Source organism: Lonchura striata, chromosome 5 (assembly GCF_046129695.1).
Source record: "Lonchura striata isolate bLonStr1 chromosome 5, bLonStr1.mat, whole genome shotgun sequence".
In the NCBI taxonomy this organism is placed as follows: Eukaryota; Metazoa; Chordata; class Aves; order Passeriformes; family Estrildidae; genus Lonchura; species Lonchura striata.
The window spans coordinates 19819357-19844611 of NC_134607.1; the positions used below are offsets into that span (position 1 = coordinate 19819357).

At 42.2% G+C, this 25255-nt stretch overlaps 1 protein-coding gene across 1 annotated transcript in view; it reads left to right on the forward strand.

Annotated features, from left to right (window-relative positions):
* STAB2 (stabilin 2) overlaps window positions 1-25255 on the forward strand; it is a 75098-nt gene that overhangs the window by 27127 nt on the left and 22716 nt on the right. The window contains exons 19-41 of the mRNA XM_021536625.3: window positions 2940-3026; window positions 3548-3659; window positions 4881-5061; window positions 6048-6141; window positions 6337-6495; window positions 6877-6972; window positions 7704-7799; window positions 8785-8832; window positions 11650-11786; window positions 12155-12269; window positions 13214-13291; window positions 13443-13535; window positions 13650-13757; window positions 16184-16315; window positions 17360-17485; window positions 18074-18130; window positions 19322-19417; window positions 20086-20281; window positions 20770-20865; window positions 21848-21893; window positions 22957-23033; window positions 24523-24648; window positions 25148-25221. Coding sequence (XP_021392300.2) covers window positions 2940-3026; window positions 3548-3659; window positions 4881-5061; window positions 6048-6141; window positions 6337-6495; window positions 6877-6972; window positions 7704-7799; window positions 8785-8832; window positions 11650-11786; window positions 12155-12269; window positions 13214-13291; window positions 13443-13535; window positions 13650-13757; window positions 16184-16315; window positions 17360-17485; window positions 18074-18130; window positions 19322-19417; window positions 20086-20281; window positions 20770-20865; window positions 21848-21893; window positions 22957-23033; window positions 24523-24648; window positions 25148-25221 — 2430 coding nt within the window. The remainder of the gene's footprint in view (window positions 1-2939; window positions 3027-3547; window positions 3660-4880; window positions 5062-6047; window positions 6142-6336; window positions 6496-6876; window positions 6973-7703; window positions 7800-8784; window positions 8833-11649; window positions 11787-12154; window positions 12270-13213; window positions 13292-13442; window positions 13536-13649; window positions 13758-16183; window positions 16316-17359; window positions 17486-18073; window positions 18131-19321; window positions 19418-20085; window positions 20282-20769; window positions 20866-21847; window positions 21894-22956; window positions 23034-24522; window positions 24649-25147; window positions 25222-25255) is intronic.

Sequence of the window (25255 nt, forward strand, 5' to 3'; positions counted from 1 at the left end):
CTACTAAATCCAAAACAGTACCTGATTCTTTCCCCACAGCTCCAGTGATAAATCTGTGGGAGAAGTGCCATAATTCAGGTTTATGGTCTCCTGTTCAATGGCTACAAAACAGAGTCACATAACATAATGGACGCTGGGTCTAGGATTTATGCTAACTTGATTGAAAAACAAGATATTGATAGTCACAAGGACAATAGCTTTGACAAACTCCATATCCACACTCTGAAAGGTTCAGCCTCTCTGAAGTTATTGCATTAAGATCTTCTACAGAATTCACCTTTAAAACTGCCAGTGGAGTTTTTATCTCCTCAGTAATGTAATTGCCAGCCTCTGTCACCACCATATGGTGATAAATTAGCTAGTCAGGAAAAGCAACCAAAGGTGAAGACAAAAAAATATATATGTACCACTGGATCATAATTGAGTACAGGATTTATCATGTGGAAGCAAATAATATTTTTCTCTTTGCCACCTATACACAAGACAAATGTCTGTTCACACTACTTGCATTCTAGACTCAACTAATCTGTGTTTTTCCAGGAAAAAATAAAATATTCTCATAGAAGTTAAATGTGAAGACTTCACTAGACTTTCAGACAACATTAGTTAACTCATACTGAGTTAAGGACACTAGTGCATTAATGTCCTTGTTTTCTTCTGTTGAGGAAGCTTCATGTTCATTAAAAGAAGAGAGCGAGGGAAGGGAAAATGGGGAAAGAAAGGAGAAGTTGGAAATTAACGACAATTCTTCAAAAATCAGAGCCAGTAGATATAGCCCTGGTGCTGCCCTTTGGTTCCAGATTTGTGCTGTAACCCTTAGAAGTCACAAAACTGAGCTAGTTAAAATGTACAGGGTACACCATCCATAAGTATGCATCCCAGCAGTGGGTATAACACCTTTTCAAACCCCTATCCCTATTGTTTCCATCTAGGGTGTGTGTGCAGGTTATTTACAGCATGCACTGGCTCCCTGTCCCCAGGATGTGCAGCCCATGGGGGAAGGCATGCTAGTTTGCTTATTGCTCTGCCAATATAGAGAGCAAAAGAACCACATATGAATACAGGAGACTGCATAAAAACACAAATATAGATGGTACTTTAATCTCTTTTTGGCAATGACTGAATCATCTGATAATTTCACCATTATTTTGTTTGCTGTTTCAAAATTCCCTGTATACTTCATAGAATCTCTTACTCATTTCTCAGGTGAAGCAAGTCCTATTTCAGCAGAGGAGAGATAAGAGGAATGAGACTCTCTATGACAATGCTTTGAGAGTGAATAAACTGAATACGTTTAAAATAGACCTCACATCTGTTAAAAGTTTCCTTTTGATTAAGCATCCTCCCTGAAGTAACAGTCTGCAGACACAGGTTCAGGAAGGATTGAAGATCTCCCATCTGCTTTGCATCTAAGAGATGCAAATTTATCTGCATATTTCTCCACATACAAAATTCAAGTCTAACTACCATGGGAATGTTATTCCCCATTTTATAAAAATCCACTGATAGTAGTCCTGTAAATCAGTAGTCAGAAACAATGAAAAGAAAGTTCATATAGTGAAAAACACATAATTTAATAAAAATTTTAAATGCAATACCAGCAAGGTGCTTTCTGTTCTCCAAGTAAATTATGTTGTGATATTAAGACTCTATCACAGAATTCTACGTGGCTTAGAAATACTAATGCTTCCCTCTTGTGCATGTTCCAGCCTTTCTCAAAACAGAGGTGTGTTACTGAATGCCCAACCTTTCAAAAAATTGGCTCTGCTAGAGCCTGCAATATAAGAGCAAAGCTATAGAATTACAGCTCCTTATGGTGAAATGTATGTAAAAGTTTTCCAAAATATTGTCTTATATATGGTGAACTTTCCTTTTGGAGTTGAGAGATATTTGGACATGTCCATGTAGTTTCCATGCACTTCAACACCAGGCTGAGAGGAGCTAGTGTACATGAATATCAGGGAAAATCCAGATTAGCTGTCCTATGTTAGTGACAACAGCATGCTCATACTCTGCCAAGCAGGAGTTTACACATAAGACTCCAAGCCCAGGTGTATTCATTTTCTCATACAGCTTCACCCATGAAGAACACAACTCATCCTCTCCTGGTCCCTGTCCCAAGACTTCCCATGATATTGGATAACAGTGAGTGGGGAGCACTCCCAAGAACCACATCCCAATTACTGCTTGGGAAGTCCAGTACCTGCAGAAGTTATTAACCCTATGAGATCCTTATGTTCTTCTAGGGGTCCTAAATAGGCTTCTGCACTTCATGAGCACCACTTAGTGACAGGCAGATAGGTCTAAAAACTGTAAGCTTTATAAACCTTTTGTAATTCCTAATTCTCTTGAATCACACATGCAAATCAGTCTTTTCTAATACAATTTTTCTTTTTACATACATGGATCAAGAAGCCATTGCACAAATAAAACAACATACAACTGAAAAAGCCATTCAGAACTGCATGGTGGCTAAATCCCACCCTGGGGAGGAGAAGGAGGAAGATGAAAGCAGCATGTCTGGCTGTCACAGCATCTCTCTGGGGTGAAACATCCTGAGGTTCCTGATCTCAGATTCCAAGGAAACTGGCCACATCCTAATTCCACTCCACTCCTAGTGGCAAATATGAGACTGCACACAATATGAGCAGATACCCACTGGAATGCTCATAAGTGGGGACAGGATGGGGATTTCTAACACAGAGTCTGATAAGAATAAGGACAATAACTGGTGGTCTGTGCATCCCCTTACTGAACTGTCAGCACCCCTCCCGGTTTATAACAAGGCCATGGCAGAGCTGGTTCTGGTTCAACACAAGGCTTTTCAGAGACAGTGATCCATGCAGGCATTTCCCAGAAAGCCAAAACAAAGATTTGATCTTGATGCACTGCCTCTTCTCTAAAGCACTGAAAAAGATTATATTTTCTTTATTTTGTAGGAACCAAAGTGTTGCAAAGGCTTCTTTGGCCCTAACTGCAGACCATGTCCGGGAGGCTTCTCCAAACCCTGCTCAGGGAATGGGCAGGTAAGCAAAACATCCAGCAGCACCCTGCACTCTGTGGGGGGAAGGATGAGCTGTCCCAAAAGTCTCTGGAGCATTTCTGCACAACAGGAATGCTGGGCTTCACGAGGGGTGCCCCCCTTCATCTGTGTCCAGTGATGGCTGTGGATTTCAGGTTCAGCTATAGGTAGAAGGGAAAGAGAATCTGTCATCTCTCAGATGTCCAAATTGTGGATTTCTAGGGTTCCAACACACAGCACACAGGCAAGGCTGAGTGGCCCATTCTTATGCTTTTAATTTGCACAGCACAGTGTAATGACCCAGCTCACTATTCTCACATAAAAACTGCAAAGAAAGGTAGAGTATATAGCAGCAAAGAAAAAGCATAAAGAAAGTTTTTCTTTGAAACACCTGTCTCAGCAAAGCTAGAGTTCTTCCCGAGAATCTATCTGAATCACAAAATGTGGGCAGGCATGTAGTCTCTTTTCTAGGGTAAAGGCTTGTTTGAATTCATACATAGCAATTACCTCCCTTCCATATCACAGTGTATGGATGGCCTGGATGGAAATGGCACTTGTGTTTGCTCTGAGGCATTTCAAGGCTTGAGCTGCCAGCTCTGCTCAGACCCTGGCAAATATGGACCTCAGTGTGACAAAGGTAAGTGCAGCTCTACAGCCTCAGCACAAGAGTGTGGGCTATTTCTTTTGGACCCTAGTGGTGTCAGGCAGGAATTAACTGCTTGCTAAACAGTCCCTGTGGAAGATGAGCAAGATGTTCCTGGGGAATTCATATTTCCTACTTCAAAAGGACACATCATAAGGTCAGGGTCAGTGTAAATACTCTAAATGACTTTTTGCGGGGGCATAGCTTGTTTCATACTAATTCATTGTTCTTTTGATTTCTGTCTCCCTCACAAAAGTAATTGAAAAGAAAATCTTTGTTATTCTGTTCCCATCTGCTATTGCTCATAACAGAACAGATTCTGCCTGCCATGACAAACATATGTAACCTAAGAACAACTAGATCAAAAAACAGGTTGTGTTTAGGCCACTTAACTACCCTTACTGAATAATTTCTGATCTATTTTATAGCTTGCAGTTCTGCATTGACAGATTTAATCCTACTGAGCCAAACCACAATACATTTGTGAGTCTACAGCATATACACCAAGCATACACACATTCCTCATCTACAAAACTATTTTTAATTTTTTTGTTATGAAACAGCCTGCCACTCATGACACAAAGCTCCCTTGAAGGTTCAGAGGTACATGGACAAAAGCTGAGACACAAATTCTGTAAGGAACTGTGGTAGTGCCTAAACTCCAGTCCCACCAAAGTAAGAAGTGTTTGCTTGACTAGTCACTGACACTTCTTTGGAATGTACAAATCTTTCCTGCTGTGTCCCTTGGACACATTGCTGTGCCTCCAGCAGCAGTAATGCACCCAGTCCTAGCAATGTACTGGTAGGTCTGTGCTGATGCTCTGTGTACCCAGCACTGTGCAACCTGGAGGATCTGTGGGCTCAATGTTTAAAAGCTTACCCTGTCACTGAAAGCACAGCAAAAGTCATGCAATGAATAACTTTAATAGTCTAGGACACAGAATTTTGATCCTACTTCTCTGAAGCACTTTGAAATTCATTGATAAGAGCAGTGTAAAAATACAACAGGTTTTAAGTAGTTACCCATAAAAAACACCTGAAAAGACATGGCTATGATTAACAAATAAGTCCCCTATCAAAGTGACATTGAAAACTACAAAAGTTCAGATTCTTGAAAAAAAAAAAAATAGGAAGAGCTGATCCATAAGAAATGCTATGTAAGTATAAATGCCTTTTTCTTCTGCGGAATTGCACATTGTAGTTTCTCATTGGTAGAGTGCCTCTGCATTTATGGGAAGTGTGATAACCGAATAGACAGCGATGGGACCTGTCTGCCTGGATCCTGCAGAGCTGGATACACAGGGAGCCTCTGTGAGCAGCAGATTGTTCCCTGTGAGGCCTCCCTGCAGCTCTGCCATGCAGATGCAGACTGTCAGCTCAGCGATGGCACAGTGAGGTAAGTCAGTAGCCTGCCTCCAATTAACATTCACGGTGCTGCAGCTCTTTCCCCTTTGCCTGACCAAAAAGGTCCCTGGCAGCAGTGCACAGACAGCAGCCACTGCAACCCTGCTATGCAGCAAACAAGCATAACCATGCACCACATCAGCCTTGAGATCAAGATAATTACGAGTTCTCAATACCCTGTAGCTTATGTATTTAACACTGATAGTTGCATACAGATCTGATCCTTGATTAAAAGCCTCCCTTCCTACAGAGGCTTTTAGGAAGCTCTTATTTCTAACCACACCTTAGTGATTTAGGAGCTTAAGCCTTGCTGAAAAAGAATGAAATTCAACAATTTGAGGATGGACATCTCACTCTGGTCAGCTCAGGTAAGTTTTGCTCACCACAGACTTCAGCACAGGTGTCCCAGTCCTGCCAGGACTGGCCACAAAACTGTTACTGCTTCAGCTGCCTGCACTTGACTCAAGCTCACCTTCACATGCAGCAAGTTTGCCTCTTGCCGCAGTGCATCCATAATGAGTCACGACAAGCACAATGGGGATGCTGCAGAACCTGAGGGCTTAATTCCCTCCAATATAGGTTAATCCTGGGGAGGGACCCAGGGAAACAGGAGAGCTCATTGTCTTGCACACATTTCAGACAGAGAGCCAGCTTCTGTGTAACTGAGAGAGAGCATAGCCAGCCAGCCCATAAATATTTTAGAGCTGTTAGCAGACCTTTGCAATGATAACATCAGCTCAGAATTAATTTCGCTCCCTGTCTCATATGCAGAGAATGGATCCCTAATTTGACTCAATTAACCCGGTCAACATTTTGGAAAAAAACCCGTAATGTACACACTTGAGCTATTTGCATCACAAATCCAAGGTTACCAATTTTAAGCTGCCTATAAATAGCATGTTGCAGTGGAAAACAATCACTTTACTTTAGAGCTGTCCTGTCACGTGTAACACCTCCTTCCTCCTCTTGTCTCTGTAGCTGTGTTTGCAAACCTGGCTACGAGGGAGATGGCTTGAGCTGCAGCAAAGTTGATCCTTGTGCTGTTTTAAACCCTGGTGGCTGCAATATCAATGTAAGTACGTGGTTTTCCCACAGAAAGGCAAAAAAATAGGAAGGTTTGGCAAGAAACTTCCGCACAAGAGTCACAGTTTTCATTTGAGTTCCAGTCTCTTTCCCCAGATACCACTACAGGGCTTTGACAAGCCTTCTGGCTAAAGGCAGATGTCCCCTAAGAGTCCTGAATGGCTGCCTCTGCCTCTTCCCCTAGGCTGAGTGTGTTCAGACAGGCCCAGGGGAGCACAGGTGTGTTTGCCAGGCAGGATGGACAGGCGATGGAAGGGACTGCTCAGCCATCAACAACTGCCTGCTGCCCACCACGGCACGCTGCCACGAGAATGCCACCTGCATATACATCGGGCCAGCTCAGGTCAGTCCTCACATTCAACGTCACCTTCATTTTGCTCTGCCAGAGCTTGGGCTTCCTACTCTGTTTTCTTCCCCAAATCCTCCTCTCCCTCACAGCCGTGATGTTATTTCCACATGGTGCTCTCTATCCAAAACAGTCTCCTTAAATTCCAGTCCCAGTGTTCCCTCCTTTCTATGTGGTGGTGCTCTGGCAGCAAACATGTTTTTAGAAAGTACATTAGTAGGTGTCAGGTATGAATGTGTTCTGCAGATATTAGTCAGTATCATTCCACTGAAGTCAATGCCAAGCTACAGAAACACACAGACATTAATTCACTGTGTCTAGAATATGTACACTATTTTAATCATTTTAATGAATTGCCATGTTTTATTGAAACAACAGAATGACTGTAAGTGTAAGGATGGATTTCAGGGGAATGGAATTGAATGCACACCCATAAACTCGTGCCTGGAACAAAATGGAAAATGCCATCATCTGGTGAGTAATTAATCATTCCTTGAACAAAGTGTTCAGATATATATCACACCTCACCTCCTGCGCACACCATAGAATTTATTTGCCATTTCAAGCCTGCAATTTCCTTTTGAGAAAGAACTTTCCAAGCAGTTCTACAGGCACCAAAAACTGTGTGAACCACCTCAGTATGATACGTGAGCTGAGGATAGACTGCAAGGGCTGCTCACAAATCTGGCAGTACAGAAGAATTATCTCAAGCCTGGAATAAACAAATGCTGTTTTCTACCAGCAATTACAACTTGGATTCACTATCCTGTTGGGATATTTACCCAAGTCAAGCATCTCTACCCAGGCATCTATAAGCTTTATCACAGCTTTGCTGTGCCCTGTAGTTCCATCCTCAGTTGGGGCACAGAGCTGAGGTGAGGAGCACTGGGGAGCAGAGGATGGATCTGCCATAGACAGGTGAAAGAATTTGGCCTCAAATGGGTAGGGAGGAAACAAGAAAATGTGGAGCAAGGGTTTGAATTCCTATAGACTTAATGCATGGTTGGTAGGGGAGTGAGTTAGTACCCTGGGATGACGGAGTGTGTCCTACAGGAAGGTGAGAACACCCATGGAAGATGGTAAAAAGCTCCTTTGTAAGCTTATGCTTATATATAAACAGGTCCTAGTTAAGAGATTTCACAGGCCATCCATGCTGGAGTGGTCTCCTGAGTATTTGACAAACTCTCTCTCTTTCTGGTTTAAAGGCAACTTGTCAGTTTGTGTCTTCTCGTGGCTGGGAGTGTGTGTGCCCAGAGGGCTACGAGGGGGACGGTAGGACATGCTACGGAAATGCTGCAGATGTAAGTACTGGCATCACTTCCTCTGGGCACAGAACCTGCTCACCCTGCATCTTAACCAGAGAGAATAGCAAAGCCTTTACAAACAGCCAGAAAAATATGATGCTCACCAGTGATCTCTGCAAAGAACGTTCCAGTGGGAATGCTTGCCTGATTCATAAATTATTTGTTGTGCTTAAAAGCATGGCTCGGAAAGGGGCCTAAGGGAGCAAAGCATATTTCTGGCTTCAAACAAATTGAAAATTTGAAACTGAAAATGAATTGAAAAATGCCAATCCCAGAATCCAGACCTACAGAAGTGCTGAGCACTCACCTCCCAGCTGGGAGCACCAAGCAGTCAACTCTTCTGAAGTTCTGCCCTGCAGTCTGTCTCAGTGGAAATGATCAATTTATGATGTTGAAACAAACTGTGCTGACCCACAGGCAGATAAGACAAAGCAAGTCTATTGGTGAAATAAATAGGCATTTAACAGCACAGGAAAAATAACAGTGTCCTCAGTCTCAGCTCATGGCAATAATCTTACATGGCTCTCAGCACTATGCCACCCCTGCTTATTCTATCATCTATCTCTGTTCTGAGGGCTGTGGCAGAATAAGGGCTGGGTGACATATAAGATGCTGTACAATTATCAGCTAAAACAACATATATTTCAATCAATTTTACATGGAGTTAAGAGAACAATTAAGTTTAAAATCACAGGAAATTAATGCTTAGCCTGGTGTCAGCACACAATACATACCAAGGTCGGGTACACACCTAAGCAATCCATTGCCTGATTTTCAAGAATTGGTAATTCACCTTTCCCATTACCAGAAATTATAAGTATTAAAAAACACATTAATGGAATCCCTTTTCACACACACCAAAAACCTCCTCCCTCCTCCATGTCACATCAGCCAGGCCAGACTTGGTGGGTTGCACCACAACGCACTTTGGTACAGCTAATTATAGCCTACAAATTCATTGATCTCTCTTCTTTCTCATCAGGAGCTATCCACTCTGTCAGAAGCAGCTGCTTTTAACCAATGGGTTAATGTAAGTACATTTTGTGGTTCATTTCTGTATTATGTTCAAGTTTGCAGAAATACATGAGCCTTGTAGAGTTTAGAAATGGGAGCCTCACAGCAATATTTCCATCAGAGAGAGGAAGCTGAAAATCTGGAGACATCAGGGTGCCTTTCCCACCTGTTGTGCAGGCTTTGACCATCTGGTCCCCTATTTCCACCTGAAAACCAACTTCTGAACCCAAATTCAGTGAGTAAGGAAGCTCCACAAGCAGCAGAGCTAGCTCCAAGCCTGCTCTCTGAGGCAGGGGCTACATAAGCCATGACTAGTTTTGCATGAAAGCACACTGCAGCCCAGATGAGCAGCAGCAGGGTATGAGCAGAGACTGGATATGACCCAGCTGTCTCCTTTCAACTTCTCTCATTCAATAAAATGACAAGTGGGAAGGGAAGGCAATGCCCTACACCCCCATTTTCACAAACCCCATGGCAGGAAAACACGAGTGTATGGCTGGACAGTGTGCTGCTGCCACAGCAAGAGAGCAGGAAAAAACTCAGTCTGTGCAGGCCTGGCTGAGGAGCAGGAAATAGAATCATAGAATGGTTTGAATAGAAAAGAACCTTTAAAGTTCATTTAGTCCAATCTCCCTGCCTTAAGCAGGGATATCTTCAACTAGGTCAGGCTGCTCAGAGTCCTGCCCAGCCTGATCTTGAATGTCTCCAAGAATGGGTCATCCACCACCCCCCTCAGCAACCTCTTCCAGTGTTTCATCACCCTCATTGTACAAAAGCAAAAACAAAAAAATCTAGCTTATATCAAAACTAAATCCACCCTTTTTCAGTTTAGAACCATTATCCCTTATTCTTTTGCAAAAGGTCCCACTAAAAAGTCTGCCCCACCTTTCTTACAACCTCCCTGTATCTACTGAAAGGCCACAAAAGGTCTCCCTGGAGTCTTCTTTTCTCCAAGCTGAAACAACCTCAGTGAGGGAAGAGATTAATTTGTTTGGCTCCAGATTATGGAGGAAACACCAAAGTAGGTTTCAACCCCAAAGTTCTGGATACACTGGTTGTCAAAATCTACTTTCTATTTTCACATGCTATCATTTAATATTGGAGCACCAGTAACACTAAGGCCATACCCCACTGTGATTGGAACTGTATGAACAAAGATCAAAACTGGTTGCTCCCACAAGAACTTAAAACCTAAATGTAAGAAGTGTTCAGCAAATACATGGTGACAAGAAAGGACAATGATCTGTTAATGAATAGCATCAGAAGCGGAAGTCACAACACTTTAGTTGTTTTAAGGCTTTTCAAAGTTAGATGGCTTTGAGATCATTAAAGTACATAATTGCAAGGAACACCTCAGGGAGCTTCTTAAGAGAGCTCCACGTGGCTAATTCAGGTCAGTTGTCTGCCTGGCCCTGAGCTCACATTGTGGCACTGGACACTGTATAAAGAAAGTAAAGAATTTAAAGAAATGGGCACAATCAGAAATGCTGTCCTCCTGCTAATGTGCTCTTTAGATAATGAGAGAACAAATCAGAGGGAAAATTCTGTACAATCTACCGAAAGAGACGTGGAAATTTATGCTACACTTCAGAAAAATGCTATCACTTAAAATAAACATTGGTAACTACAAACATGAGCAAAATAGGGAGGCATACCCATCTGTGGGTTCTTTACTTTGTACTTGAGCAGGAATGTGATGTTTACCACTTTTCAAAACCAAATATTTTTCTTGCTGCTCAGGAAGGATGAGAAGGGGAAGTTTGTCTTTTTTTCCTAGACATCATCCCTATCACCTTCCAAATATTTAAATATAGAAAAAGCAACAATCTTAACAGAGACAAAATTCCCAGCTATTTAAGGGAGCTGATTCCCTTCTTGATTCAAAACCCAATATGGGTAATGAAGGACTATCCAAAATAAGCCAGCTTCCAGGCAGCATACCAGCAGCAAGAACCCAAGCTCATATTGCTCCCTCAAGTTTTGCTGTATCAAAAATGGCAGCTTGTGGAGCCTGTGAAAAGCTTGGAGAACCCCATCTTCAGTAAGATCACATGTAAACATTTAGCTTTCCATTTCTCACTCAAAAAAAAAAAAAATCCACCTAACTGGAAAAATCCTCTCTAATGGAAACTCTTTCCATCCTTAAGGCAGATAAAACCATGGAAGACTAATTAATTCATGCATGTTACAATCTCACAATCCCCATCTAAAATTAGAGCTGTCAGCAGCAAGCTCCACTGCAATGCTAGTGGGCACAGATAACTCTTGGGCCTCTTAAAAAAATCCCAGCCATGTTAAATAGTCTTCTTCCAAACAGCAACACTATGTCATGGGAGTTTCTTATATCATGGTTCATAGTCCTTCTATCTGTTACAAAGCATGAAGTGCTCTGTAAGAGCCAGTTACTTGAATTTATCAGTAACCACTAGCATTTATCACCTCCATTTATCACCACTATTTTTTTTTTTTTTAACATTCAAGTGCATAACACAAAACCTATGAGACAGGCTAGTTTTTTGGTTGGGTTTTTTTTTTTTTTTTTTTTTTGGGGGGGGAGGGGGAGTCAAGTTATGTATGTCATAATAAGAAACAATTCTGACCTGGACATTATTTCTGCCCTTTAAATGCTGGCAATCTATTCTGTAAAAAAATAGACCCTCATTTACCATTTTTGTACAGCTCTAACTGCTATTGTTCAAGTCATTGCTCAGTATAATAGTTTTTCCCTTTCCAGGCTGGTCACAAAGCACGTCACCTTGCTTAAAATGTCACCAGCAACTATTTATAGACCATCCTTAGAATGAATTATTTTACCCTCTTTATTCTCATGCAGGAGGCCAAGATAAACTCGGTGTTGTCCACCACCTCAAACCTAACTGTCCTTGTGCCTTCTCTGCAAGCAATTGAGAACATGGATGAAGATGAGAAAGCCTTTTGGATGTCAAAAAATAACATTCCAACTCTCCTTAAGTACGTCAATGGTTCGGGAGTTTGGCTTTTTTAATTCACTGTTTTTATGCTAAACAAGCTTTTGGTTTGAAGCCACTAGAGCAAGACAGGTATTTTGATTTAACAGAAGGGCATAGGATTCCCCTTCTAGGTCCAGTGGTATAAATCTCTATAGCAAGGCCACTGGGAAAAAAGGCATTCTTTATGTTCTGTCAGAAATGTTTAAATGTTGAACTAAGATGAAAACATAAATAACACCTGAACAAGGTCTTGTAGAAGCAATTCCTGCTTAAAACTACAGTTTGAGACATACTAAACATGTTTATGTGAAATAAGACAAAAAAAAAAGAGAAAACACAAAACCTTCAAATCCAGTTAATTTCCTTTAGGTATCATGTACTGACAGGAGCTTACAGCTTTGCTGATTTCCAGAATTTATCGTCCTCTGACATGCTGCCAACATCTCTACAGAGCAAATTCCTACACTTGTCTAAAGAAAATGGGGTGAGATGACCTGCAAACCACTGCGGTATCATACACCAAACCCTCATCATCACTGCCTCTTTCATGTATAATAAAACCACACAGACATTATGTACTTTTTTAAAATACATGTCATAAAATTAAAGGAATAGTTCAATTATATTGAGCCCTCTAGGAGAAACATTAGCTTGTTTTTCTCCACCACTTTAGATCACTGAAATTTGTCCACAATATTATTTATTTCTAATGTCCCAGTAGCTGCTGCAAACGCTGGACAGTTGTAACAAGCAGAAGAGCAGTCCTTGCCTAGAGCAGCCTGTGTGAGCTACATTAAGACAAAGAGCATCAAGGAAACCAAATAACTTAATTTGGGGAACAGGGAAGGTAGGAGGAAGCAGTGATAATACACATCTCCACATATGCAATTTGATAGCCCTAAAGCACCTGAGGGTATTTTTAATGGTAAATATCAAGTTACAGCCCTTCCCCTTTAGCCTTTTTATCAGGAAAATTCCATATTCTGAGGAAGATTTCCTGGAAATACACAAGTTACTTTTAAGCAGTTCATCCCCATTAAGGGAGAGAGAGAGAAGTTCTCTCCACCTCCATGCTCCAAAGGAAAAGTTATGAACAGGGTCCTTCAAAGCTGCACAGGGCTGGGAGGGTGTGAATCAGCTCAGAGCTCAGCCTACCCTGTGCTGGAGGCAAGTGCACCAAGCCCAGCAAACCTCTCCAGTGCAAGCCAAGCCAGCCCAAGTCTGCACACAGGGAACAGCCAAGAGTCCTCGAGCCCCCTTTCCTGTGCGTGATTCCCTGAGGCAACCCAGCCTCTGGTGGGAATTCATGGTGCCATGGTGCAACCCTAGGCAAGCATTTGGGAAGGTGTGGAAATGCACAGGATGGGCTGCTGGGAAGCACCACCCCAACAAGGCAAACACAAACCTTCTCTCCTCTCCCTTTTCCAGAACCTGACCCTCGAGGGTGCTCACTTTGTGGCCAGTGACATCGCATCCACAAACGGGGTCATTCACGTCATCGACAAGGTATACAACATACTGATAAGGATTTGCTCATCTGCACCACAAGCAGTGCAAAACTATTAATCTCCTGTGGAAAACCCTGTGACAGAACAGCATTTTATCCTGCATGTGATCCTTCACCTGCAGCTGATGTGGGGTATCTGCTCCTTTGCAGGTGCTGACCCCACTCCGCAGCGCTGTCATGCCGAGGCTGCTGGCCCGCCTGGAGCAAATGCCTGACTACTCCATTTTCAGGGGCTACATTATTGTAAGCTTTCACACCATGTTCACAGTGTTTCAAAACAGAGGAAGCTCCCTGCTTTGTCTGCATTTCAGACTATCAGTGGTCATTCTGATTTTTTTTTTATGTGTTTCACATCAGCAATACAGCCTGGCTAACGAAATAGAAGCGGCAAACACATACACAGTTTTTGCCCCAAGTAATGATGCCATAGAAAATTATCTAAAGGATAAGAAATCTGCTACTCTGGTACGTATTACTTACAAGGCTTGTCCTAACAGCTCAATATTTCCTCTTTGTTTCAAGTGGATGGGTTATGAGGAAACAGATATAGGACAAGATTTGTTTCCCAGAAATCAAGTTAAGTTTTGTCTGTAACACCAAAGACGGTGAAATGGGATGGACCTACCTATATTTTCCTGACTTTCTGGAAGAACCTAGCTATTTGTTCTGTGTTTTGGCCTTCTCTAAATTTAAAACATGGTGATAATTTCCAAGACATCTTGTCAGTAGACCTTTTTTTGGTTTGGGATTTTGAGAGGTTTTTTTTTGTAAAGAAGATCAGTATAGAAGTGACAAGAAAAAAACACTGAAATGAGTTCTTTAGGTGAACAAACTCCAGTCCCCTGACATCACTAATACCCCATCATTAATAATGCTCTGAAATATTCTGACTCTTTCTTAAAACTATCCAGATGTTGGCCTCGTCACTCCTACAAGAATGCTGCAGCAACACTCTCCCTCTGGACATTTGTACACTGACATATTTACAAGTTCAAACCCCCTTCTCAGTCTTGTTGGTTTCCTCCCAAGATAATCTATCTTTTTTCTGCATCATCCCAGAAGCTTTCTTCATATTTTCTCCAATTTGAAACAGCTTTATAGATTGCACATACCAAGAGCCACACACCTTGCAGAGGAAGCTTCACCCATGATTTGCCCAGTGGCTTTAATTCTTCCCTATCTCTTTCAGAAATATTTATCCACACTCTATCCCTACTTGCATGGCCTCCATTTACAGCCCAGAAGCTGAGGAACACAGGGTTTAAATTACTTGTCCCAAACCATTTAACAACAGCAGACCCAAGGCAAAATCCCATGTTCACAAGTGATCAAGTTCCGTCTGCTCAAATGGCTTTTGAACACTATTTTAGTTGTTTCTTGACACAACATCATCATTTCCACATCACTACAAGAATAATTTATAATGAACTTTGAGAGACACATAGGACATCAGTCACAGTAGATCTGGATTACACATGAACACAGAGAAATCATTTTCATTTTCACTACTCACCCTCACCAATGTTTCTTCAGTCTTTCTTTCATCCTCCCAAACTTGCCCGATGTGGCAACCTGAGAAAAGAAAAAAAATCAAAAAACAACCATAATGTTAAGTCTGCCTGAGGCTTAACCTCTTTGTGAAACACTTGGGAGAACTCTGCTGCAGAGGGAAGAGTTTGGCACAGGGAGAAGATTGCATTTCTTGGCCCTGATGAGGCAAGAGGTCTTAACTCTGCTGGTGATTAAAGACAGAAATCAAAATGGATCAGAGTTAGCTTTTCCTCCAATTCATCGAAGTCAGGAGATTAAACAGGGCTGGACACTGATGGAGATTATCTCTATCTTAATTCCCACTTTCTCATCTGCAAATATTTTTTGCATTCTGTGGATCAAGCGAGCCCTCAGAGATGTCAAGGCCACTCTTTTACTCCGTGGGCACAGCCAGGCAACATCACAAATCTCACATCCTGGAGCTGCTTCATGCTTTCACATACTTTGAAGGAGCACAAGAGCAGGAGCAGCATGAACATTCAGAATAAGGGGACAGTGAGCAACAGGATTTCCCACAAACACACTTAATTGCAAAAACAAAGTTGCAGCAGCACTGTCTGTTGGCTAGGCAGCTCCTAAACTCCCCATACACCCCAGCTTCTCTCACATTGGTCAATCTCTCACCAACACATCCTGCTTCTGCTTTCTCCTCCTAGTCAGGGAGGGTTCTGGGAGCCTCCTGTTTCAGAACAAAATGTAGAAGCCTTGGGAAACCCACACAAAATTTTGATGTATAGAGAGTACCTTCATCACTTTACAGTGAAATATGAATACACTCTATCAACCAGGCATAAAAAAAATCCAATTGAAGGCAATTTAAAGCAATCTTTCTCAACTGAAGGTGGCCTTAAAGATTACATATAGATAGCTTTAAAAATATAGATAGATACAAAAAGTACTCTAAACACTCACCACAGATTATTCCCCTATAGGCTATTCAGGGATTCCCAAAGGAATAAGAAGTAAGTATGGAAAGATCATAAAAACACTCATGAATATGCTACCCTTCATGTCAAATGAAATGAAGTTCAGAGTCCTAAAAAGCCATCTGATTTTTCCCCGAATTCAGCAGCCAGCCCTATGCACAGGAACACACTACAGACTCAAGAAACCTTGGTCCTCCCAGCTCAATAGCCTTTCACCCTCCTTGGTCAATAACCTTTTCATTGTGGCAAGAATGCAGGCTCTCTACAGGAGGAAATATGAAATAACCTACCCACTGGAGAAGTTTCTCTTTAGAGCCAAGCAACCTATGTTTGGCTTAAACCCTTTGGAAAATGCTATCTCTAGGAAGTTTTCATTCTTTATTACGTAACTCTAATGTAATTGTGTGTTGGCAGGACGAAGGACAAATCCGCTATCACGTTGTGCTGGATGAGAAGCTCCTGAAGAACAACCTGCACAATGGCATGCACAGGGAGACCATGCTAGGGTTCTCCTACCAGGTTGGGTTCTTCCTCCACAACAGCCAGGTACTGCTGTCTGCACTTGCTGGGAGAAACAGGTTTCTTGCTTTTTACAAATGCAGCTTCAGCTTTAAACTGACAAGCAGTCAAAAGGAACAGTGAATCCCTCATTAGCTTCTGTGACTCAACAGAACAAAAGCTGTCACCCAAATGCAAGGCCTGTTTCAGACCTGCCTAATTCAAAGTCACCCTTGAAGCTATCTTTGGCTGAATTTTATTTCAGTTGTGCTGTTCACACTTAGAATTAAATTTTACGTATCTGTGTCTAGCAACTTCAAGCCTGAATTACAGAGCAGTCATTAATTTGACTTCCAAGGTCTATTAGAAACCTGCCCTCAATTATAAAACATTAATTCTATTTTCTGTGGATTCACTCAACTTTCAATCCTAAGAACTCAAAGCACTGGGCAACAAATATGAATTGCCTTTTAATACCACTCATGGAAATATCAAGTACGGCAAGATTAAGAGACAGGGCCAGGAAGGGAGCTTGGTCCTCCTTCTCTGTCTCAGAACTCCCTATGGGCATAGGCAAAGGAAGACAGAAAGCTTTTCACACACAGATTTTCAGCCCTGCTCTTTGCTCTGCCCAGCTGAGCCTTGAAAAAGCAGCTGCAGTGAGATTATTGCTGGTGAGGGCACGATGGGAGTGCAGGGTAGCACTGAGATGATGGAAATCCTCCTTGAAAGAGCAGCCACTGGGATGGTTTCCTTGAAGCCCCACATCCCCCAGACATAGAAAACCCACCTTTTGGCACACCTTAGGCTCCTTCTTCATAGCCTTTACACCCCTTGGAAAAAGCTGCTCTGCTAAATCTTGTTGCTCAGAAGTTTCAACAGGCTGCAAGTCATCCCATGCCCTCCAGGGCAGTGAAGCAGTTAAATGCAGCAGCTGGAATATGAGCAAGTGCCTACTGCTAACTATCTTTGTTGGCTTTCCTTACATGCTCCCTGAGCATTTGTCTCTTTCTTCCACCTCCGACTGCTCAGGTTACCACAGATCCATGGAACACCTCTGCTGCTCTCTAACTCATTGCATGTCTCTTGCAGCTGTACATAAATGATGCTCCTATAAGCTATGCAAATGTTGCCACAGACAGAGGAATTATTCATGGACTGGGAAAGGTCCTGGAAATCCAGAAGAACAGATGTGATACCAATAGCACCGTGATCATTGTAAGTGATGGAAGTTGATACAGAACATTAAAGCCCTTCAGAGAGACCTATAGCTAAACAAAGCTCAAACGTATAGGATATGTGATACTACTTCTCAGCAAGGAATGCACACATTTTCCACAAAGGACATTCCTACCAGAGATTAACATCTCTTAAGACAACTTGGGTCCTGAAATCAGTGTTCTGAAAGCCTAGATAAAATATAATCAGAGTAGCTCAATAATAAGAAATTTCTGAGCTTAATATTGAGATAATATTAGCAATGCATTATTCTAATACATCTTCATAACCAGACCACTTGTTTTTAAAGTGGGAAGCATCACTTTAGAAGAGCAAATTAAAAAATAACCAAATGATCTTTCCTTCTTCCCCCTGGGGGAAGGGTGTTCCCACAGAGCCCTTCGTAGGGATATTCTTCCTTGCAGAGCAGGACAGCTTCCCTCGCCCTCTTTACCACAGGGGTTATCCTGATAGTGTACCTCAAGCACTAGATTTAGAAATGTGGCTGGAAAGCATTCTTTTTCTGTGAAAAAACCTGCTTGCAGCTCTGTTCAGTCTGTTAACTACCTCTCATTTGTGTTGCATAAGGAGAAGTGCAGAATTTGTTCACAACCATCAAGCTGTCCCCCAGGAACAAAAGAGATTGTAAGTATTTTTTTCATTAATGCATTTTTTTCTTCATGTCAAAACTGACTATATAGGCATTCAATCCTATTTTTAATATAATTGCCTCAGTTTCACCAAAATATGTAGTAGTTACCTCAGCTTGCTACACACACTGCTTACACTTGAGAAATTCAGTCCACCCTGACCTCAGAGGTTTTTTGAAAAATCTCCCTGGGACCAAGGTAGCAGAAGAGCAGCTTAAAGACAATTTTATCTTTCAAGGCCAGTTTCTCATAGGCACTGAGACAACTAAGACTCCTCAAACTGCCAAGCTTACCTCTACCATGCAAAATTATGGGAGTTAAATGTGGTCTGGACTATGCCTGCCCCAGAAGGAATTACAGGACCAGCCTTGAGCCCTTCAAGCCAGAGATGTACAGACGGACAAAGTCAATCCATCCCCAGCAATATGCTGTAAACTATGGTCTAAACTAAGGAGGACTTGGAGATTAGAGAGACTTTGGATGCCCAGGTCCAACACATGAGAACTGCAGATATTTAGAGTTTCTTGGTATCTAACTTAGCTGTGAAAGCCTCTTCATTGGTATTACATAAGCATATAATCCTTTATTATTTTTTTAATGAATTATTCCAGTGATAATATTCCAAAGCAGCTCTAGTCCCAGCCACCTCATCAAAGTACTTGACTGGCAAGACCAAATTTAATTCCTCATGGGAAAAAAAATCAAACTCATTAACATTTCCTTTACAATGAAGAGCAGGATGGATTCTTGTCTCAATCTCCTCACAAGTTTATACTGAGATCAAAAGCTTTCACCAGCAAACACTCTTTTCCCCAGTTGTGTTTAGACCTAGAAGACAATTTTTCAACAGCTGTTTTTGCACAACTTCATAATTCGGTTTTCCAAGAAGAATTAGAAAGATCAGAAAATGTGAAAAATGAAAATTAAAACCTGCTTGTAAAACCTCTGAATAGAATCTGTTCCATTCTGAGCAAAAGAAATTTTATACATCTTTAAAACACCACAAGACAGAGTTAAACTGATCATGTGTTTATTTTTATTTCTAAAAGTATTTCCTTCATTTTAATTGTGAATGTGTGAGTCAGTGCACAGCATGCATAAAGTTAATGTCCCATTTTTTAACACATTTGAAATTATCTGATCAGTATTATTCAGAAGTGAATCTGTTTCTCCAATATTTGCTCAGGCAGGGGTGAAGAAATACTGTGTCCTCACAGAAAACCACATGAGACAGTACACCATCCAGATCGGGTGCAAGCCCAAGTGTGCTAAAACCATCATTGTGAGTTCACTGCTTCTATTGTGGTAAAAACCAGGAACCCCCTTCCCCGAGCTTCATCCTCCTCATCATCCCCACTAAGCACACACAGCACATCAAGGCAGCTCCTGACAGTATATTTATTGACCCTTATTCTGGACACAACAGAGATTGGGAGGGCAAAGACTAGTGATAGCTGCAGCAAATGAAGTGCTGCATGCCCACACAGAGCAGAGGGAGCACAGGTTGGAAAGGGTAAACCTATGCTTGAATTTAGCAATTCTCCACCTCTCCCTGAAGTGGTGAATGGTACATGGGTTCCACCAAGGACTTGTCCTGGCGCATTGAGGAGTGTGGTCACAGACCAGCAGAGCTGATGTGCTGCTAAAAATCACAGAATCAAAGTTTATCTAGTTCCAATCACCCTGCCTTGGGCAGAAACATCCCTCCCCTTGACCAGGTTTCTCACAGCCCCCCACTTCCAGGCATGGGTCTACCCATAACTTCTGCGGGAAACCCGTTCCAGCGCCTCACCACAGTAAATAATTTCTTCTTAACATCCAACATAAACCCACCCTCTTTCACTTTGAAGCCATCCCCCTTTTCCTATCACTAAAAACCCTTGTAAAAATCCACGTCTCCCATTGACCCTGGCTGTGCCGAGCCTCAGCGCAGCATTTCTGGGTTTGCAGAGCAGGGAGTGCTGCGCGGGTTTCTTCGGCCCGCAGTGCCAGGCGTGCCCGGGCCGGGCTGGGAGCGCCTGCTCCGGGAACGGCGTGTGCCTGGACGGCATCAACGGCACCGGCAGCTGCCAGTGCGACCCGGGCTTCGAGGGCACGGCCTGCGAGAGCTGCAGCCAGGGCAGATACGGCCGCAGCTGTGACCAAGGTACCGAGCGTCCCCAAGACACACAGGAGCTTCACCGGCCCCTCAGTGTCCAAACCTTCCCCTTTTATCTTCTAACCCTGCTCAGTCCACGTTCTAGAAAGGTACAGCACTTCCTAACAGGCCAGTATTAAAAACATTCCTGTCCCCATTGTGGTGTTTTCTTTCTAATACCTAGGCTGGAGACAGTGCCTTCTACTCTGGCACATCACAGACTTAAAAAGAATCCAACAAGAACCATCTTCTGTAGCACTGCTATTTTTCACCAGTTCTTTCCTGTTAAAATACAGTTTCAGACCCTGCATTTGGGACTAGAGGAAATAGGAGCATATTTTGAAGTTAGAGTTATTGCGTAATTAGAAACCCAAAGGCACAAGGCAACGCCTTTCTTCAAATATCCTAGAGCAGAAGGTTCCGTCATCAGGTGATGCCCTGCTGTCCTTCCTGCCCACACTGCTAGGGACAGTGGCTTGCCCCCATCTCTCCCACAGCGTGCACTTGTGTCCATGGGAAATGCAGCAGCGGGGTTGACGGGGATGGCTCCTGTGAATGCGACATTGGCTGGAGAGGAGTGACATGCGACACCGGTGAGTGCCCTGCCTCTCTTCTTCTGAGGTAAAAAGTGACAGAAATGACAGAACTACATGTGTTCTGTCACTTGTAGTTCTGTCACAGAACTACAGCCACAATCAGATCCCAGTGCAGCTTCCCACATGCAGGGAGATATGGGTCACATTTCTGTGCCATGACAATTAATTACTGCACTATTAGAGAGCTGGTTGATAGTCTGCTCATGATACTGAAATGCTGATTTAGGTAATTCTCTACCTGTGTCACCCTCTTTCTGTCCCAAAAGAATATCCCATTTATTAAAGCTATATGTTTTCCAGAGCAGGATTACCCAGCACATTTTGACCCTCAGATCAAAAGCCTCTCAAGTGCTTTGAAAAGTTGATTTAGCTATATAACATCAGATACTAAATTATGTTCTTGTTAATACCATAAAAAATAATTAGCAAATAAATAATTTTGTGCTGGTTTAGTACAGTTTCTAAATCCAATCAAATTATGTTCTATTTAGACATAACTAAAATGTACTCAGTAACTGTTTCAAAACTCTAGCTATAATGGTATGAAATCTAAAAATGTTACAAGCATGTTTATAACAGCCTTCAAGATCAGTTTTAAATTTTCCCAGGAAAAAAATTAAGTACAGTTTTGTAAGAGGGTTGCTATATACATTCTGAGAAAAATTTCAGCTCCTTTAGAAAATGGACCCTAATATAATTCTAATATTATACAAGATTCACCAGACTAAATACAGATAAATAACAATAAGTGAAATGTTTTCCTGACAATACGACCCAACTCTTCCTTGGAAATTAGTTTAAATGGTATCCACTGATCTATACAGAATCTACAGGTGGAGCTGCTATCAAAACTGAGAGCATAGTTGTCTGGCACAGAGCTCAGGCTCCAGCTCCACAGGGTGGGAACAAAAGACTGAATCTAGAAGGATGTTGGCCCAAAAGGTTCTGATCCCTATTTCATCTTTTTTTCCACTTGCAGAAATCAAAGATGATGCATGTAATGCCTCTTGCCACACCAGCGCCAAGTATGTATGAAATGCAGTTATTTAGAGGAGAGGGGATAAAAAGGGGACCTCTTGCAAGGCAAAAAGCAAGTCCACCTTGCTCATGACTTCTCAGCAGCATATCTCACAGAGATAAGGAGCAATGTAAATCTAATGTATAAACAGATGAGGCCAGAAAGTTCAAATCTCTCTTCTTCACCTCAAAATATACAAATAATAACAAAAAACAATGTTCTCACCAGTCCAGCACCAATACAGGGACACTAATTAGTTTTCAGAGGAGCAAGTGAGCCCCACTGAGCCATTTACTGAGAGGCATCTGTTCTCTCACCACTGACCAGGCAGCAAGATTTACACTAGTCAAGACATCTTAAAAAAAAAAAACAAGGAAAGCTGGCTGGAGAGACTTCTCATTTTCAGCCACAGCTCTTCTGTAGGAGCTGAGAAACCAGAGGGGCAAACCCCCTTTTTCCCAGATTTTAGGTAATTCTCTCCCCTGTATGTTCGTGACCCTTCAGTTTACCCTTCAGTTTACAGCAGCAATATTTTACCAGGCTTTTTTAACAAAACTACACACTCAGATTTGCTCATGGGGACCCAACACATTCTGGAATCAAGACTGTGTTTGACAGAAGCACTTTGTTCTTCTCTTGTGTATCTTTCATGAAAGACACCTGTGGGTCTGAGGATAGGTGCAGGCATAGCAGGAGTAGAGGGCAGTGATGAATTGTGCTGGCTTCATCCCTCCATAAACTGGGTGCACACAGACAAAAATTGTGCAGGGCTTTTAGGGTGACTAGACAGGCAAAATCTGGAGTTCTGCACCAAAAAATATAGATTATTCAAACACCAAAGCAAGGAATTCTAATACCTAAAATAATGCAACCAAAATACATTTGAAAAACTTGGTCCAGCTAGGTTAATTTTTATGGTTTTAGCTACCTCTTACTATATGGTTAAATGCCTTGCTATTTCTATGCAACATTACCTTCAGAAACACTCACAAAAACAAGGGCTGTACAAAAGACCTGACCAATTTTTTTTTCCTCTGTTGAATGATGCCTCCCTCCTTTTATTTCATTAGCTGCCTTCTCCTATCAAATGGCACTGCCTATTGCAAGTGTGCAGGTGGCTTTGAGGGGAACGGGACATTCTGCACAGGCAAGTGAACTTTGTTTCTTCCCTTTGAAAAATAATTTAAAAAAAAAAAAAACAGAAGAAGAATGCTTGAAGCACTCTCTGGTCACAGTAGAGCTGGTGAGAGATGAGCAGTTCCCTATGCACCAGTTAAAAAGCAGGAATTGCTGCCAGTTCCCTCAAAACAAACAGCAGCCCAACAGGTGCAGATTCATAGCAAACAAAGGGCTCCAAATCTCCAAGTTGTGAGGCATTGTGCTGAGGGAGAGCAGAGAAAAGGGAACATGCTGTGCACAACCCCAGCCCCATTGTTTGCAGAGTAATGAAACCTGGTTTGTGACTTTTACTCCCTTTCCCAACAAAGCCCAGCAAAGAAAGGCCAATTCAGGGCACAATAACACTTCCAGCTATTGGAAGCTGTGTAGCTCTACCATTTCCTCAGCTTTCTGAACTTATTCAGATTTCTGGTGTGGCAAAATCCATTTATTTAAACTAGAGATATTTAAGAGACCCTCAGAAAGGGATAATAGCACTTTATGCTAGATGTTCTCCCAAAAATCTGGGTTATCCAAAACAGACTGCTTCCAGCCACAATAATCATAATTACTTATAATTTTTCTTAATTCTTAACTGATTAAAATGCTAATGCTTTTCAGACAGAAGCTCATTTTTCTACTTACTCACAATGTCAGCATCCTAATCCCAGATTTTGCCACTCTTACTCTGCCTGTTTTCATTTTCTCTTCTGGCACAAGACAGACAAATCCATTTTAATCTGCTGGGGGGCAATTCCACATGTGCAGGAAGAGCTGGGTGACACAGGTCACCCATAGTGACTCTGTACTCTCCTTGCTCCCATATACAGGATACCTGGGCAAAACTAGTAGCAGAAAAAAAAAATCAACTCCCTGGTCTGAAATTGATTAAAGAGTAATTTAGGGTTATTTGAAGCAAAAATTAAAGCCATTTTCAGGCTGATGTGAATCACACTGAAGATCAGACAAGGTTCCCTTCCTGCTCTCAAGCTGTGAGCATTCAGCTCATCCAGGGTTGGAGAAACAGTATGAGTATCCATCTGAATAAGAGCCAAGACCTTCTGTCACAGGAGGGCTAGGTGGTATTACACTCTAACCTGCAAAAGAATTACATGGTCTGTGTGCAGAAAATGTCAAGCTCAAGGAACACTTAAATGGCTAATTAAACTAGAGATGAACACAGACATCCCTTTCTTTGGTGTTTTGTTGAAATGGGCAGAATTGGAAGACAGAAAGTTCTGAAAGTCAGTCCTGGATGAATTCTAACATTCCAGAGTCGAAACACTATTTCAGCTTTCCCTTTGGAAACAATAATAGGTATTAAATAACTGGCACTAATGAAGTTTGTGGCCTCCTAATTCAGAGAGACTTATTCCAACAGTGTTAGTAAGTCCCTTTAAAAATGGAGACAGATAATAATGAGAAGCAAGAAGCCAGTCCAGCCCATTGGTTTAATCTCTGCTGTTGTCCCTGTTCAGCTATTGATGCTTGTGAGAGCAGCAATGGGGGCTGTTCCTCCAAGGCAGAGTGCAGGAGAACAACACCAGGAAACAGAGCCTGTGTCTGCAGCGCCGGGTACACCGGAGACGGGATCGTCTGCATCGGTAAGCACGTGCCCTGGCTCATGCACCACTCAGAGGAAAATCACAGGAGAGAAGTTTCCTTCCACCCTGGCCCAGAAGAGCAGCTTGCTGACACTATAGCCTCTGATGCCAAAGGCATCTTTTCCTGCCACATGGCTGGTACTACTTGGCAAACCATGCACCTGCAGCAGCGTGGTGTGACACCAAATCTTATCAAACAACATCTACCCCTAGCAAGGATAACCCCATCTCCAGCAGCTTGATACACACACAGTCCTCTGATCACCACAAACAGACTTTTAGATACTGTACAACACCTCCCCAGGTCTGGTTTCAGAAATGCTGCTGGCAGGGCTTTAGCCCCTACCAAGATAACTGAAGACCTAGACTGAGGCACTAAGTAACTGAGGGAACGAATTTTGTCATAAATCTGCATTCCTAGTATGCTTTACTTAAAATTTATTCTCCTTGGGTTTTCAGAATTTCTCTCTTTTTATTACACTGTTTCTGTTTTATAAAGAAATCAACCCTTGTCTGATGAACAATGGTGGATGTGATAGAAATGCAGAATGCACACAAACTGGACCCAATCAAGTGAGTACTTTGTTAGTGAAAAAAATAGGCCTCA